General features: G+C 35.1%; 1 protein-coding gene across 5 annotated transcripts in view; it reads right to left on the reverse strand.

Moving 5' to 3' along the window:
• PPP3CB (protein phosphatase 3 catalytic subunit beta) overlaps positions 1-18,749 on the reverse strand; it is a 42,255-nt gene that overhangs the window by 16,611 nt on the left and 6,895 nt on the right. For 4 of the 5 annotated variants that reach the window (XM_061459425.1, XM_061459423.1, XM_061459424.1 and 1 more), the window contains exons 2-9: positions 12,383-12,583; positions 10,092-10,216; positions 6,889-7,000; positions 5,867-6,012; positions 1,989-2,128; positions 1,815-1,892; positions 1,619-1,713; positions 1-126 (exon numbers count right to left, since the gene is read on the reverse strand). In XM_061459425.1, the coding sequence (XP_061315409.1) occupies positions 1-126; positions 1,619-1,713; positions 1,815-1,892; positions 1,989-2,128; positions 5,867-6,012; positions 6,889-7,000; positions 10,092-10,216; positions 12,383-12,583 (1,023 nt within the window). Of the gene's footprint in view, positions 127-1,618; positions 1,714-1,814; positions 1,893-1,988; positions 2,129-5,866; positions 6,013-6,888; positions 7,001-10,091; positions 10,217-10,655; positions 10,787-12,382; positions 12,584-18,749 lie in introns of those variants that run through there. The other variant, XM_061459426.1, reaches the window with a different exon arrangement.

An 18,749-nucleotide genomic window follows, 5' to 3' on the forward strand; every position in this document is an offset into this window, starting at 1 on the left:
CTTTTTCTCCAACAAATGGCAAAGACCATGTAAAAACATCCATAAAATTTGGTAGCCAGTAAGGATGAGGAGAACAATTGAACTGACGAATATTCATCACATTGTTTTCATATTTTAACACAGCAGCTAAAAGAAAATTCAGACATTTTGAAAAGAATGTTTAAAACTTGCAAGTACCACAAATGTAAAGGCACAAGTTTGTTTTAGCTCTATTTTCCTCTACAGACAAAACAATCCCAGAGATACTCCACTCTCTTTCACAGATTTCTAACGGAGAACTTAGAATTTTTATTGCACATGTTGCAGTTTAAGGCACTGTTACATGTCAATAGAGTTCTGTACTATTCTATTATAGGTCTATAACGAATAAAGACTTTAAAAGATGCTGAAATGGATAATTTCAGCACCGAAATCCTAACTCAGAACAGTAGTATATCCAGTATCTCTAGACTCAGTTTATTTCATATAGAATCACAGAATCAAATAGGCTGGAAAAGACCTTTAAGATCATCAAGTCAAACCAATACCCTAGGACTGCCAAGTCCACCACTAAACCATGTCACTAAGGGCCTCATCTACAGGTTTTTTGAACACTTCCAGAGATGGTGATTCTACCACTTCCCTGGGCAGCCTGTTCAAATGCCTGAGCACCCACTCAAGTGAAGAAATTTTTCCAAATATCCAATCTAAACCTCCCACAGCACAGCTTTAGGCCGTAACCTCTTGCTTCAAGTAAAACCATAGAAACCTAGAAGATCAGGAGGAAGGGGAAGCAGAGAGAAACAAAACAGCAAACCAGTAGCATTTTAAAGCATTGACTGCATTTTTCCACACTTACACTTGCATTGCACTGGAAATAGTTGATGTGAAAAAGGATTCTCAAAATGCAATATCCACAGAGATGGCGAAAAGATGTAAAAAGCCAGCTGCAGCTAGTTTTATTTCTCCTTTACTCCTTCAGTGCAAGTAACAACAGCTTACCTTTTCCTCTATACAGCTAATCACCCTACATATGTGGTATGGGCTGGTAGCTGGTTCTTTGGACAGAGAAAATGCAACGTATTTCACAGAGAAAAGGTTTTGGTTTCAAAGGAATACTATCTTAACATTCGGAGATCATTCACTCATCACATACTTTAAATGCCAGATTTTAATGTCATAACTGAATTTCAGCAGACTTTATTTTTAATTATTTCTGTTGTTGAACTTTGCTCTCATCTATGAATAATATTAATTCACAGCTAAGCTTTTCCCTGTAATTCTGACTTGTAATACTCCATACTATTAAGCACACTTCTCCTGTGCAACTTTGTCATAAACAGAAGACGGACAAAAATTAATTCCTTCAGGCCTACAGCTCCCTAATAACATTTCCAGTGGTGATCAGTATTTAGATCACTATTTGCTCTTTCTCAATTTCCCATTATTGTCCTGCACCATCTCAGTCAGACTCTCAGAAGCTGTGATACAGAACACAAACTACCTTATCCATAGACTTCTGATCAATGTTTCCTTCCTTTTTGCCCTCCTGGCAAAAAATTATTAATATCAGATGACTTAATCTAGCAAGCCATTTTTATTTTATTATTATGTACAGTTATTAATAACAAGATCTTACCTTTATTATTGTAGACATCCAGGTAATTAGGTGCTGAAAAAATGGTTATTAATGATGGGAACCCTGTAGTTTGACTTTTCCTGTACATTCTATAACTGCAAAACCAGACAGATTATTTCACATCTTACAGCAATAAGCAGTTGTATGTTTTTATTTTACACTGTGAATAATTTCTTCCAAGACACAAAGTACTTACCCTGCATCTTGTGCTTCATGTGCTCTAATGATTGACAACAAATTATTATTTTGCAGAAATTCACAAACTGCTGGATAGCTGCAAAACGAAAACAGCTATGAGTAACCAAAATTATCTAAAATACACAGCAAGAGTCAGCATCAAGACATCAAATAGATCACAGCATACTCTCACCTATAAAAGTATGAGCATCCTCTGACTGTGTTGTGACTGAAATGCTCTTGTGAATTTTCATTTCCAAAATCTTCTGAAGGATCTGACCACAGTAAGTCACACATTGGTCCAAATGCTGGAGGCTCTTTGAATCTATCTAACTGTTAAAGAAAAGGTAACAGCACAAAGATTCTTTGAATATTAAATCAGGAAGTTTTACACATTTGTTAAACTACATATCCATCAATACTAAGCATTTTTACAATAAATCACAGTATAAAAGAGAAGTGGTTTCTGTATATGTTTTCCTCTCCTCCTCATGAAATAAGGCAGAGACATGCCCAAAGAACCAAACCTGTTAAGAGCAATAAGATTTATTAGTTGTAAAAAGAAGGGAGATAAATTACAGACTGATGGGTATGTGTAATACAAGGACAAGTTACAGACAAGGAACAAAATGGTTCTTTTTCATGCACATGCCACACCTACCAATCTGGAGACACTGCCAGGAATTAGCAAAGAGAAACAGTATAGGAAACAGGAATTATAAAAGAAAAGCATGAATAATTAGCACTGACTAGAAGAGACTAAATAAATTTAAGAAATTATCATAATAATAATGATAATTAAAACAAAACCTGAAACACCAAAATGGATCATTTAACAACATAATGAAGAGTTGACTAGCTTAGCCATCTTAGACTTCTTTCATTCAGGCTTTATTTCTCAGCTATGGGCCATTATACATTTTGGGAGATGTCTTTGTTTTCTTTCTCTAGCTGCTGCTTTACAGATTTCTACTTGGAAACACCTGTTTTAGCAGACTGCAACTTTCCTAGTAACTACAGTGAAAACAGCCAGAAGTAATGAGGACAGCGCATTTGTTAACTTAAAAGGAAGATACCCTGCTTAATAAGTAACGCTCAATCAATCTCTGATGTCCTAGAAATAAGATTAGACATCCCAGATTCAATATAAGTTTATTTGATCTTTATGTAGCTGGAGTTTGTTCACAAGATGATTTTATCCAAGAAATGTAGGAACGGTTCTTTGATGGACAGTGCATTTATCTCACTTTACCTCCCACACCAAAGAAGATGACTTTGATGGTACTAGAGAACACTTAACTCTTCATGACAGGTTCGAAGGGAGGTTTGGTGGGCACCTGGTGAATTTGAGTCTAACGGTCCATAGGAATCCATTCAAATATGGAACCAGCAGTAGTGCCAAGCTCTCTCGTGCCCTGGAAAATCAGAGCTCCCGAGGTTGCCACCTGTAACATAAGTGGAGAGGTCCAGATCTTTACAAATTCCTGCCAGATAATGGCAAGGCAGGTATTAACTGAAGTTGTACGAATTTACTTATTAAAAATCCAGGGGTTTAACATTTCCCACACTGGACAGTAAACCTTACATGGAATATTTCTTCCAGAAACTGAAGAGTCAGTCCATCAACTTCTGCAAGTACCTGAATTTCTGTAGATTAAACCATCAAGTTTCTAAACCTCCAGCAATAAATTTGGGTCCAGAAGCTAACAGAAGCATTCACACAAAGAAGATTCAACTGTTTCCCAACTGATGTTTCCTGCAATACAGAAGGCTGAAAGTCTAGAAAGCATTTCTAAGATTTTCTTTGGGTTTTCTTCAAGGATTTTCCTTATGACTTTGGCTAAATGGATAGAGACGGTATAAAGTTTTGGTTGCTATAAGCAACCCCCTCTCCAAACCACTTTCTCGTAGCATTAGAACAATGATGTTGACGTCCTGAAGTACGGAGGTCAGTTTGTAAAAAACATGCTTACAAACACACCAGAGCAGTGTCTCCTTCACTAGACAGTTTACCAACTGTCATGGTTCTCAAGACATCTCAAAATTTTAAGGAAATGTCACTGCAAGCTACTCAACCCTGACTATATACATCAAATCAGAATAATCAACTTAAGGGTCTCTCTACATCAGGACAGCAAAAAAGTTAACGAAGGACATGAGTCAATTCAGAACACTTGTTACTGATCAGCTATTTCTGCATATGTTGCGACTACGGCAAATCAGAACCTCAATATAAATTAGCTTAACATATTTCTAAATATGATTAAGGTAACTGAGAAAGACAATTTTATTCAAGAATAAGAATCACTACACCTGTTGCTAAATCAGAAATAGGTAGTATAATTCTTAACATGTACCATAAGATCATAGAAACCGAATTAATTTCTAGGCATTAAGCAGTCAGGGCTACTAAACTAAAGTGCATCATACCTCCACATGGATGTTCAAATTCAGGTGTAGCAAAACCTTGGAGGTAGATTAAGGTACAGCATATTAAAACTATTTTACTTTTGAGGCAAAAGACCTTCGTAGAAGCTTCACATTCTTGGAAGATACAGAGAGCAGTTTAAATTAACCTGTAGTAATTTTCCTGGGAATCATCACAAAGTAAAGCTTAAAAACAACGTGAAGGCCAGTGAAGAGTGGCAGTCATCTTAAATACTACTGAAGAAAAGGAAATTTAAGCAGACCATAGAAAGAAAGGAAGGTATTACAAAGACAGATTCACAGTAACACCCTGATACCTTTCAAGGCACTTTGATGATCAAGCCTTAGTATCACCAAGAACTAAAAAAAAAGAACAATCATCTGTTGTAAATGAGGAAGTAAATTCTCTGTCTCTCTTCCTTAAATTAAGAATCCTCATAAGCTCCTCTGGACATTTCCCCCCTTATAAATCACAAGGCTTAAAATCATAATTCCTAGAATTTTGTTTCAGCTGAAATCTTGGCAGTGCACAGCCTTTCACAGCTAAGAGAATGAGAAATACCGTAAATGAAAATAAAAGACAAAATGGGCATCAATATTTATATAGTACAAAAAGTATGTTCCTAATTTTCCTTCTGAAATTTGGATTTTTTTTTTTTAAATAGGTCCCCATGTAACTCCTTCCATATTTGGATAAACAACTTTTTTCTTGCATCCTTACCAATAACTCCAAAGTTTCTTAGAACCACATATTTATATTTTAAAGCTGACATCAGTTACTCTTCAGCTGTTACTAATCATAACAGGAACGGTTTTGAATCCCAAACACAGCAGTTAAGATGTCAATTAAGTGAACTAAAATAAGTCAAAAGGAATACACAAAAAGGAAAGCAATTTGAAAATTCCCATCTGATAAATCTTTACCTGACATCAGCAGTCCATGCAAATTAAAACCAAGTTGCTAGAAACAGATACCTCGTGTCATCATACTCTTCTTCCCTTTAAATTGCACATGACTATTTTATGTCTCTATTGTATAATTTTTAAAACTTGTTTTCATTCTTACCAATGTACTCAGCACGTTTACCACAGTGAGAAGCACTCTACAGCTGTTATTCAAGTGCCTACCAAATTTGTCATTTTAAACAGCAATGTGAATTTCTATTGAACACTGCAAAAGAAATATAAGAAATACTCAAAACTTTCAAAGAAATAATAGAATAACTGGAGTATGTTAGATATAACAAACCATTTTAAGACTACAATTAACTTCAACGAATTCTGTTGTGAAAGCCATGAGAACACTACCTTTACCTAGAAAGAAATACAAAGCATTATTTCAACTGGATATGAAGCTCTGTACATGTACTACCTGCCGCAGGAAACTATGGGGAGTTCTTGAGGGTTTTTTTTTAATGTAACAGTCCCAGCTGTCCCAAGGAGATGGACCAATGGAAAATACACTAAATAATCCAAGAGTTTTTAAATGTGATACTACTTAGACTACATTTCAGTTCTTGATTTACACTTCCAAAAGAGAAAAGAACAGAAAACAATACACTGACAATTTCACAAAGATGACTTTGTGTAGCACCATATAAATATCTGTATTTCCACTTATTTTCATATACACAGAATACTCACTCTCCTAATGTCATCTAGTGTATTAATTTCTGGTGAGAGTCCACCATGAACACACAGAAACTGTTGATTTAAGAGAGCAGCAAGAGGGAGACAATCAAAAGCTTCCATACAGGCATCATAGACTCTTTCCGAGTACTTTATTTTACCTACAGGAAAGAAAATATAAAACATTAAGAAATCCGTATTAGATGGAAGAAGTAATCTAGTGGATCATACTTACACGAACAAATCTCAAAGCGAATGCTTAAAAAAAAAAAAACAAACCAACCCAAAGCAATGAATATTTGGGGTTTAAATGAGCATTTCCAAACACCGCAACAGCAAGCACATTTCTTAGATATTCTATTCCGGAACTATAAACATTTTTCATTTCTTCTTCAATTTCAAGTGGAAAAACAGTGGGTTGTTGTTTTTTTTTTAAATCACAGAATTATTTTGTATTATACAATTATATAGCACACTTCATGTAAAATACTACTGAGAAGTGTATGATTTCTCATTTACAGTGAAAGCTAAGAACTGCTTATAGATTACAGCCCTTTTACCTCCATCAAAAACAGTTTTACCAGGGCATATGATCCATTTATCACTGGATCAATACTTACACAAGCCTCCAAGTGGAGGAACACCGAAGAGTTATCTTTCTAGTGTAGTTTAAATCAAATCCCTAAATGCAAAAATTACTCAGCAGTAGGGTTTTTTTGCTAGCTTCACAGGGCTGCTCAGCATGTTACTTTGCACTCCCAGTTATAGCCAAGACAGCAAAATAACCTTCCTCTCTCCAGGATTTTAAAATTGGGATTGATAGATCAAAATTTAATCTACAATGTATCTTTATGGACAGCACCGTTCTACATAATTTGCAGTCCCAACACCATGCTTAACTGGAAGCAATTCTACCAAAGTCAATGGGTCCTCCACATGTTTGCAAGACAAACTTTGCTAGAAGACAAACATCTCTCAAGCAAAATTAGACTGCAGATCATCACATTGGAAGCTAAACTGACATTCTTAGTACTTACATTCTTGCTTAAAGGTAAAATACTCTGTTAGGTGTCTGCATTCATGGTTGCCTCTCAGAAGAAATAATGTGCTTGGGTAGAGAATTTTCAGGACCCATAAGTACAGCACGCACTGTTGAAAAACAAAGATATCCAGTAAAATACACTGGTTTATAAGAACTTAAAAAATTATTACTGAGAAACATTGAACAAGAACGTTAACAGCTTCAAAAGCAAGTACAGCTTAATGCACCATTTTAAAATACAGCACTGCTTCCCTGAGTCCAGTCCTAGACATGTGTTATGCAAATTACTTATTTTCTCAAGAAGAGCCACAAAGAATGCTGTAAAAATATTTACATTTACCAGACGCTCAACAGTTAAAATAAACTCAGCAGAATCATACAATGGAACACTTTCATCTAGACAAATAATGTGTATGTTTGTGCCTAAAACCTGATTTTATATGATTCTAAACACTGGCATAAGAAGAAAAGCAGAGATTGAAGAAGGAAAAAAAAAAAGCAACCACAAATTTATTTACACTTAAGTCATTTGTATAATTTGAAGACTGTTTTTAAACTAACAATGGACAGAGTAAACCCTTTTTCTCCTCAAAAAACAGGTTTTTATTCAGTGTTCAATACTCCAATTGTATTTCTTAAATTTCGTATCTGATTCTTGTATTTTTAACTGAGCACAAAAATCTCAAAATCTTATAAGTTTTGGACTACACTGAAGTCACCTGCAAGTTGCTATTATTGTTCTTAAATCAAAAAGAGTACCCTGAAGCGATCATTCTTCACAGTTATTTTGCATAGAATAGCAAGTACTTGGAGGAAGAAAGAAAACAAAGGAACACTTACAAAAAACAGCAAACATGGAGAAATATATCAAAGACTTCCACTGTGAAGTTTAGGTAAACTAATTACTGAATTTTTCTTATCTTCTTAGTAAAAATATGCAAAAAAGTAATTTTTCTAACGATACCGTTTGCTTTCCAACACTTCCGTAAGTCTAAAATATCCTGATATATTGCAAAGTCCCCAGACTCTTTAAAACTGTTTCCCAGCAGAAAGCATAATCAGTTTCTTATAAAACAAGTGCTTATCATCAAATGAATACATGAATTAATTTGGCAGATTCTACAACTGTGAACTGTTTTAGTTAAGTCAGTTGGGATGAAAAATTTATGAGTTGCCAACCTTGAAAACATGTAATAGAAAAATAGCAAAAGAGTCCCTTCCTTTCAGTGAATGGATACTGCATTTGATTAAATTGTACATTTACACACTCTCGATCATGTTACCTATTGAGCATTAAAAGATTTTTTATTTTTTTACCTTTTGTTGTACTGGCATATTTGGTTTTTTATTATCAAATGCATGCAGACCAATGTCAGAGTTTTCTATGTCCTGATACTTCCAGCACAGAAAAGAACTTGCACACTTATGTGAAGGACTCCATCTTGACCCCAGCAGTTTGTTATATACAATTACAGTAGCATGTAATTATCTCTCCTATTAGGAGCAATGACATTTTTTAATTGGACATGGGTTATTACTAAAATATCAGTGCAATTACAGATTTTTTAGGACAGACCGACTGAAAATTTAATGGTGAAAAATAAAATTTCACTGTTTGAACATTTTTAGAGAATTTCACCTTTACTGTGCTGTGAAACATCAAATATTTTACCAAAAGTATATTATGCCTCCAATCTCTAAGAAATATTTTAAAGTAACCACATATAAAAACTCCTGGAGGTCAACTTAAAACTTCCTAACTGCTAATTAAGGCAAAAACATAAGCAGGAATTTTTTAAGGTTAAAACAGAGAAGAAATGGCTGATTTTCATATGCTATTTTTTGCTTTCTCAACAGGGCCACAAAGCATAGCCCTGCCTTCATGCACTTGCAGCAATTCAACTTTATTCAGATAATCTGCCATGTACTTCGCTGATGTTCCAAGAACCACTCACAGCAGAAGAGAGCAGATTATCTCAATGAAGACAAGCCTTTTAAGAACCCTGGAGTGGTTTCAAGAGTATATTTAACATATCTTTACATGTTCCACAAGTGCATCTAGCATGCCAAATATTATATTAAAATCTGAATTAAAATTATATGACAAAGAAACCCTGAGCCTCTTTTTATTAAGAAATTCAAGAACATCCATTGTACAGAAGTTTCTTCGTAAGAGTAATGGTTGAAAAGCTTTCATACCATGTTTTTATATAGTAACGTACAGTGTTGCTATGTAAATGTCCTTTTCAAGGACAATTACATTATTTGTAATCATCAATAACAGGACAAGAAGATCAAATTGATAAATAGAGAAAGTCTGTTGAAATTTTTCCTTATAAATGAATTTGAGGTAATCATTCCTGCTGCATCTCCTTTTGTCTACCATCCCTAACACAAAAGGCACTGTGCGTGCCCTTCACAGTATATACCCACACGCGTTATTAGAACAGCATGATTTTAATACAAAAATGAAGTATCATACACCATGACTTGCCAATTACTATTTCAAATAGTATGCCACTCTATTAGATTTGGTACCTATTGAGAGACCCCAAGCTGAGGCACTTCCAAAGCTGGCTCCAGAAGAATTGTTAACTTAAAATTCGTAACTCTGAAACTAATTGATATGAATACGTGAGTATCTCTGGAATTTAGCATACTTAACAAACATCCTGAAAAATAAAAAAAGCATTTTAATTCAAAATACCTGAAAAATTAATGGCAGAAACACAGCTCATCCTTAGGGAATATCTGTAATCGCCCTCAGAATTTTAGTAAAGAAAAATATTAATGATTATAAAAAAACATTTGATTACATAGGGAAAATTAATCTACTTTATACAAATAAACAGCCATAATAAATTAAAACACTTTGCAGCCATTACTCACCTGTTTACCAAAAAACTACAAAACCAACTTCCTGGCTATTTCCAGAGAAGCAGGATTATGTATAATGAAGCTATAGAATTCAACTTTTCAAAAACTAACTAAAGAAAGAGGAGGAAAAATGAGTAAGTCTGTCGGTTTCAACAGGACAGTCCAAATGGCGGGTCAATATCCTCCTGTGAGCAGGCCTCTCTCATAGAAGAAAGCACAGCAACGAAGAACATATTCACATCTAAAATTTCATTTGAAAACCTTCATAAAAGTGTGCTTATAGAAAAATTTAGGACAAAACAGATTAATATATTCAGTTACCTCTATACTAAAATAACCTCTGTCTACATAGTCACCGAGGAAGAGGTATCTTGTGTTAGCAGGTGATCCTCCCACTTCAAACAGCTTCATTAGATCAAAGAACTGGCCATGAATATCACCACACACTGCAAGCAAAAATTTTGTTCAAATTAATTAAAAAAAAAAATCTAATGGAAAAGTTACTAAGTTATAGTTAAGAGCTACAAAGTACTTCTAATTAAGAGGAAAGGCAGGTATAAAGCAGGAATAACAAATTTCTGAAGCTTCCCCCTTTGCTTTTTGTTAAGATGCTGTCCTCACTACCTGCAACAATGCTGATGACAGCCCCATCTCAGTCTAGCAAACTGTGGAATACTTTTCAAAGACATTTAACACACTGAGTATTGAGGTCTTGAAAGTTGTCAGCAGCTCTTTACTGTCCTCCCCAGCCCCTTAGGTATCTTCATGAATTCTCCTTGGTATGCACATTTGAAAATGCCTGTTGCTTTGCAACAATTTGCTGTGTCCATGTGGGACTGAATAAAGCAGGGAGTATGCTTTCGTTTCTACGTCAGACTAACATACCTTTTAATATCATCATATCTTCTCTTTGCTCAGTTACTTTTCTCCTTCAAATAACCATGTTCACTATTTCAACAGTGGATTTTTCTTGTGTTTTTAGAATATGAGACAGGACAAGACCAGTGGTCAGCAACCTAAGGCAGAAGTGCCAAAGATAGCAGATGGGAAGACTTTGAAGAGCATACAACAAAGCCAGGTCATCTCACAATTCAAAAAATAAAGAAATAGAAATTTTAAAAATATGTGGAAGAGAACTACTCCTAAATCCTCATTCCCACAGGAATTCCCAGCTCAACGGAAGTCAGGAGCTGCCTTCTTGCTTCTGCATGAGGGATTGCTGATAACAATTAACAGGAATTAGAGAGATTGTGCCTTCCACTGAAGCGAAATGTCGCTGAACAACTGATGAATAGCATCTTCTGACTTCTCGGAGTTTATCAGTAAATTTTTTTGTGGAAAAAAAGTTGTTCTAATTTTGGAAAGAAATACTGGATATGGCACACCACAGACAGGATTGTTATTCCCTCGGAGCAGACCATTTGTCATCATGACCTACAAAGTATTAGACTAAATAGAATGAGTCCTCTTTTATGTCACTTTTGTTAAGATTTCTACTGAAACACTGCAAGAACTTTACTTCTTTCTCAGCTGCTAATTAACCAGTAGCTCTGGGTAACTACTTGAACAAACAGAAATATATAAATTCTAAACATGAATAACTGTGTAGTTTTATCTGGAGCTTCAAAAGACTCTGAGTTCAGACAGTCACTTACTGGTTTCCACCATTTCAATCACCTATTTAAAAAAAAAATAAATTGCAGTAATAATGAAGCACTATTTAAGTGTTTTCATTTACCTGATATTAAGAAGTGAAAGCAAGGTGATGTACTAAAAGAAGCTCTTCAGACATAAATTTTACAGAGGTCCATTTAGAAGAAAATACATTCACATAAAAAAAAAATCCGATTTGAACGCATAAATCAAATTTACTTTCATTACCATAAATAACAGACATGCAACATCAGTGATTTTCTACTAGTCTGGATTGTTTATAAATAAAAGTACTAAAGGACACCTGTTCCACCTTTCATGAGGTCAAGCAGAAATTCAACTAGTCTAACCATGAAAATACTCACCCCCCCCCCACCCCCCACTAGTCAGTCTTGTATCACAGTGGATCTGGTCCTAGCACATTAAAAATGCTAGAACAACCTTTCAACACTTTCCAGTACTACTACCCTCACAAAGACATGGTTTCACGTGCAATCATGAGCCTCATCTACAGAGGAACTACAAAGGTGTATTTTCACTCAGCATTCCAGTTCACAGTATTTGCTTCAAACTACAGCAATTAGCTTCTCTCCACATGTTTAGACTTTAGGATAATTCTGAGTTCATTTTTCTATAGCAGGTAGTTATCTTTACTCCCACTTACAATACTGCAGGAATTAGTAATCCGTAATTCATCAACATTAAAGGTTTTTCTGTTTTGTCATTTTAATAGCAATCATACTATCTTTTTCCAATTGTTTAATGACTTCATTGTGAAAATTAACGTGCAGCCTGTTTTTTCAGACCACTTGAGTATTGTTAAGCAAATACAGTTGGGAGTGACAGTTCAATGACTATACAGAAATTTTATTTTAGCGATTTTTAACATGAACTCAACTACTGAAAATATCTGGCTTTTTTCAAATTTATTTATGAGTGAAATTATATAGAAATATTACCTGTAATTGGCGCTTCAACTTCTATCATAGTTTTTTCCCTCCGTAATATTGCAGCACCCTCATTGATGATTCTAAGTGCAATTTCTTCGTCTACTCGACCCTCTTTTATCAAGTGGTTCTTCAAAATGTCAACCCTTGGTCTTCCATCTGTGTCAAACACTTCTTCAGATGTCAAGCGATGAGTTGGTGGAAAAGGGACAGCTAAAATTTAAAAAGAAGAAACACTAGTCGCAACAATGCCATTTTAAAAATATACTCCATCTAGGCTTGGATCTGTCATGGAATAGCTGCTATCCAAAGTAGCAGATTTGTCTTTCAATGAACCAACTTGATGCCATCATTAAAAGCCAGATGGAACAGTGCCATCTGTGTATGTATATTTTAAAAATTGGCATCTAGAATGTGTGAATTTGTAAACTATAAAACAAGAGTTAGAAGACATTAATATGTAAAACATCTGGAAGAGTCAAAACTGCTTTTGCAAAGGGACACATCTCCCTCTCCAATATACTGCCATACTCTGAAGGACTCAACAATTATCGAGGACGCAGGAGATCCATTTCATATCCATTCAGACTTGCAAAAGGCATTTTGAAATTACTTATTTCCATCATCAAAGTGTCACACACACACCCCACCCCACCCCAAACACCAAAACACCCCAACCAACCAACCAAAAAAACCCACCTAAACAAATCCACAGCTAGCAAGTAAAGGATACAATAATGTTTAAAGGACTAGATATAAAAGGAGGTAATAGCCAGCACCTAGAAAGGGAGATTACTAGAGGACTCCCACTAGAACCTGCGTTATTTAATAAATTCATAAATTACACTAAAAAGAAGGTAACTAATGGGAGTGATGTAGCATTCAGGTGACAGTAAATATTCCAGACAATGAAGAATATGGTAGGCTATGAAGAGCTATTGTCCACACTACTGAGTGGCTTAGCAAAATATGACATATTAAATAAAAATACATGCAAATTAATGAATGAAATCAATCCTAACTTTACATATAAAAATCATAGATTATAAAATAACTATTACTATTCAGAAGCAAGGTCTTTTCTATAGTTCTAGGAAAATACTTGATGCTGACAAGCCAACAAAACCCAGAAAACTGAATATTAAGAATTATTAGTAAATGAAAAACAAAAGAAGAAGTAATGGTGCCACCAACAAATCTAGTACGCAACTCTGGTTTGTCCAAATTATTAAAAAAAAAAGAATCAGGAAGGATTCAAGAGACAATAATGGAAATCAAAAAGTTAAGATTTTATTTCTTCAGGAATAACTAGACTAACTTCAGCCTAAACCCATGAAAACTAAGGGGGACTCTAACAGAGGTCTATGACAGCATTAATGGAGAAGATGGAAGGGAGAGCAGCACTAGTGCAGATGGCCCCTGAATGGCAGAAAGTGCCAGGGTGAACTCGGCCAGTTTGAAGTTTTGTCAAACCACTGACTAAGCAGCCTAACAAGTTTATGCTGCCAGAAAAAAAAAATAAAAAATTTTGGGAGCCTACAACATTGTCACTTTAGGTTGAAATTCCTTCTTTGACTTTGTTTTCCTTATTTTCCTGTTGCACTGTCTCTAAAAAGACTGAATTTTAGTAGAGGCTATTCAAATCCTACAAACAACTTTAGAAATTAATGGAAGTACAAGAACTACTTGGATCCCGCCTCGCAGGTCAAAAGCAGCCAGGTTTGATCCGTATCTCAAAGAGGTAGAGCAGGTCTGATGCTGGGGACAAAAACCAGGCTCAGCAACTGCCCAGACAGCACATTTGAAGGCCAGCAGCTTATATGAATTCAGTGTTAATTCAGTAACAAATGAAATATGAATGTGGGATGTGGAAGAAGAGGATACGTCAAAATTGCCACTAAGCAATGCATCAGAATATCATTGCATTCCTGCTAGATTCCAGGAAATGAAACTCATCTGACGCCTCCCTACCAAAGCATACTGCTATTGAAAGAATTGAAAAAAAAAAAAAGAGCAGAATCATTCAGCTACACTCCATTTAAATATTATTTCAAATACATTCAAAACCAAAAATTAGAGAAACACATCTATTCAAAGATAAGAACTAGCAGTATGAATGCACTTGTATACAGCTTATTCATACTTAACTTTTTAAGCTTTACATTCCAAAAATCAATGCTTAAATACTAAAACAATCATTGACTTCCTTTAAATCGACTTCTAGATTACTAGCAAATTGCTACCTTCTGGTTTATGCAATAATAAAAACCTATGAATAAAATGTCTGTATGCCTAGATCACACTCATATATTCACTGAAATGAAATTATACTAGAATATAAACTGGAGAATTGTATGTTCTTCCTCTTATAAAAGATTCTAAGAAGGAAAAAACTAAAAAATGTGTCTTTGCAGTTTAGAACAAATTTGGCACTTTATTTTTGGACATACAGTATTTTATTAACAGGAAAGAAATGACATGCCTGTTCTTCCGGACTCTTCTAGCAATGATTCAAGTTTCATTTGGAAGTGTTACAATTCCATGTAGTCCAAATGTTAACAAACTTAACATATTTAAGAAATCAAAGGACAACCATGTCTGTTCCATGCACAAGAATTGTTTAAAAACATAAATCTGTCTCTGAAAAGAGAAATCCATTGTTCCAACATGATAAATTTAACTGATTTTTAGAAGCACTTAATTATGACCATGCAAATATCAATTCCAGCATTCACTGTTTTTTTGAACTTCACTTTCCGATCTTCATATTCTCTTCATGTTATTTTTGCATTACTTGGAAGTTTATATTAATCTGTGCATAAATTTGTTTTAGGCCATTTCTTCTCCCACTTTCTTTAACATACTATCTGTGGGCCCAAAATTGCTTCCAGCAGCAGAGTTGTTCTCATCCTTTTATGAGAGACCAGACAACTCAAGAAGTAGATTTCTCCTGCTTTAATTTTTGTAATAGCATTAGAAATCATACCTTCCCAGAACCAGTCAATCACTTCCAAGACACAGTTTTGTAGGAACTGCACTTATTAGTTCTAGCACTATTCCTAGACAATGATGTACTTAAGTGAAAGATGACCCTTTTTTTCTCTCTGGAGGTTTTTTTGGTAGATGCAGGCTGTGGTAGAGCATGGTCTGTTGAGGTGAAATGAACACCTGTTCTTCAGTCTCTAATGTGCAAATCATTCCTGACTTCTTACTACTACCAATGGCTGCAGAACTCAGAAATATGGTTTTGACCTCTTCCTTATGACAGTTCAGAAATATTTCAGGGCTTATAAGCACAGGGCAGATGAAATTTTCTTCTCTTTAAAAAATTCTTATGTTCATGTATTGTATTTCAGATCAAATGTGCACTCAATTCTGCCCATTTTAAGAAACTACAGCTTGGAGCTTGTCTAGCAAGTTACATTTTCTTGGAGGCTATAAAAACCAATGTTTCTGTCCAGTGCCTGGAAGACTCAGATTATTTTAATTGCTATTCTTATAAAGATTCAAATTAAAAACTCCGTATACCTAGGGGTTATCCATAATGTCCAACACCAATGAATGTAGTATCACAAGTAGTTAAGCATTCATAAAGTTATATTTGCCTCATGAAAAAAGCAAGTCTTACAACTACTTCCTCAGAGTTTAACAAAATCCTTTTCACAAAATTCATGTCTTTTCCTATTGCTCAAGAAGGATTTTTATTCTTAGAATAATCTTCAGAGAAGACAGACTAAAACGTGGCAAAAGATTTTATCTGCATCACCCAGCTGCATAAAACAGTAACACTTACTATAAAAAACGCTTCCTTCCATTTTATACTTTAATTTTTGTCTTAACAATAGTTAACATTATATTACAGCTCACACCTTCGAAAAATATTACAAGTAACATCTTTTAATAGGTTAAGAATGATCATTTCTGAAGCACATACACAATTTCTGCAAACTAAAGGGTTTAATGAAACCTTTGATGAAGCAGTAATAGAATGTTATAGCCTAAGGAAAAAGAATTGCAGCATAATGTGTTCCAAGACAGAAATATAACCCATGTTTCAAAGTCTTTGTGCATAACCTGAGCTCTTGGGACTATAATGGAATGGTAATTAAGAGGAACTGCCCTAAGGAAATAACATGGTGTTGGTCATTAAAGGATTCCCTTCTTCCATTCCCAGCAAAGCTAAGCAATAGGAAAGCATTTAGAGATGAATTTCTAAAAACTTATTGCTGCACAAAATAACATACTATATCCCATTAGTAAAAGCATAGTAGTAACAAAGATAGCACATCGTGATTGCACATTCAAAATTTTTAACAATAATGCTGGGGAAAAAAAAAAGTAGAGAAACAAGCAAACAAACAAGCAAAACCAAACAGTGGGCAGCTTTTGGGATTGTTTTTTATTACTATTTGTATACGCATTTGCAAAGAGGAAAAAAAATCACCTTACCTTTATACTGCACTAGTACTTAAAACAGAGATACCAAGCGCAAAATCTCTAAACCTAGTTCTACACTGACTTTCTAGAAACTTCTAGGCATATTTATACCTTAGAATAAAGCATGCTACAGAGATCCAAAAGTTAGCACCAATCTGAACAAATTCACAATACACTGTAAAAAGGTTCAAAATCAGAAAACTACGTAAGCATGGCGCTTTTAGCCAGTACAATAATCCCTGCTGAGAGGTGCAGTATGGCAACTAACACACACTACTTTCAGACCCAAAGCAGATCTCACATTGCCTAGTAACCAAGTGCAACAGTAGCTGCTAATGAAATCTTACATGTAGATACTGTAAATTTAAACCACACTGATATATATGCCTATTTTAATAATCTTGGTTAAATATGGCTTGTATCAGAGACAATCTGTTGGAATAGGCTTATGAAAAAAGATGAGATCAAAGCCTCTAGACTAATGATAAGTATCAGGGATCAACTGTACAAGGTATTGTACTTCCACAAGCAAAGTATTTTCTGCTCTTAAGACCTTAAAACTTACATAACTTTTCTTCTCTGACAGTGAAAGAAAATAAGCCATTTTTTCCTCTATAATCAGAGGTCCATGATATGTTTAATGAACTCAGTTTGCCTGCAAAATCATGTTCAAATCCCAGATTTCATTTTCTGTTTCAAGAGTAGCTTTGATTTCACAGATAGTCTCAGCTCACATTATCAAGGTTACTAAACACAGACATTGTAATGAATTTGTAGCTTTGGTGGTATTTATATGTGAAACAGTATATAATGTTTGTCTCCACTAAGTGATATTACGTATCAATACAACCACGTTGTTCTGTGAAAAGATAGGCCAGTCTCCTTCCTTTTGTCAGCAGGCTTATTACCACGACAGCACAGCTGTGTGTTTTCTGTCATTTGGTCAAGTTTTGTGGGCTTTGGTTTTATAAATGCATTGCTGTCTATGTATTGTCATTTCAGTCTGTCCCTGGAGTTTTTTCATGCTTCTGCCAACATCTCTACAGAAGAAAGAGATGTAGCACCCATGACTGCTATGAAGACAGAATATATCCAATTATCCCCCTGCATTTGGAAGAACAGATTTGAAAAGAAACAGCATAAAGACATCCCAGATGGTCTACGGACCAGGAACCTTGAAAATATTAGTTAAGCACAAATACACAGCAGTGTCTACTTGACTCAGAAAGCTACAATCAGTTGTCAAAAGATGAACGTTACCCTATTCATCCCAAACAAGAAAGAACAAATTCAGCAAAGTCAGTTTCTTGCGAATTACGGTATTTTTCATAAATGCCACATATCTATCCCTTTACTCAAGTTTACTTGAATGCATGCTGCAAGCTATATTAACAAGCATTCTAGAAGCAAGGAAAAATGACCCTGTAAACCCTGAAACCCTATGAAGGCACTGCAGGCACTTCTTAGTCCATCCTTACCATATATCCTAGAATCATAGAATGGTTAGGGTTGGAAGGGACCTTAAAGATTATCTAGTTCCAACCCCCTGCCATGGGCAGGGACACCTACACTAAACCAGGTTGCTCAAAGACTCATTCAACCTGCCCTTGAACATTTCCAGGAATGGGGCAGCCACAACTTCTCCTGTGCTTCACCACACTCTCAGTGAAGAACCTCCTAATTTTGTCCAGATCCTGAACAGACACTTCGATCATTTTAGCTTCCACTGCATCTTACCACCAGGAATTCCACAGATTTAATTACATATTAAATGGAAAAGTATTTTACCTTTCCTTTATATTAATTTCTGGAAAATTTTGTTCAGTACTGCATTTCTCCTTTTCACAGTGAGACAAGAACTGTAGCTGTTTCCTATTCAACTCTTCCATTAAACATCATTCATGGTGTAAGCAGTATCTAACTCTACCCCCTACTTAGCTAT

This window comes from Pezoporus flaviventris, unplaced genomic scaffold (assembly GCF_033815535.1).
Source record: "Pezoporus flaviventris isolate CSIRO_AGI_PZ_B2104156 unplaced genomic scaffold, CSIRO_AGI_Pfla_v1 ptg000029l, whole genome shotgun sequence".
NCBI classification, from domain to species: domain Eukaryota; kingdom Metazoa; phylum Chordata; class Aves; order Psittaciformes; family Psittacidae; genus Pezoporus; species Pezoporus flaviventris.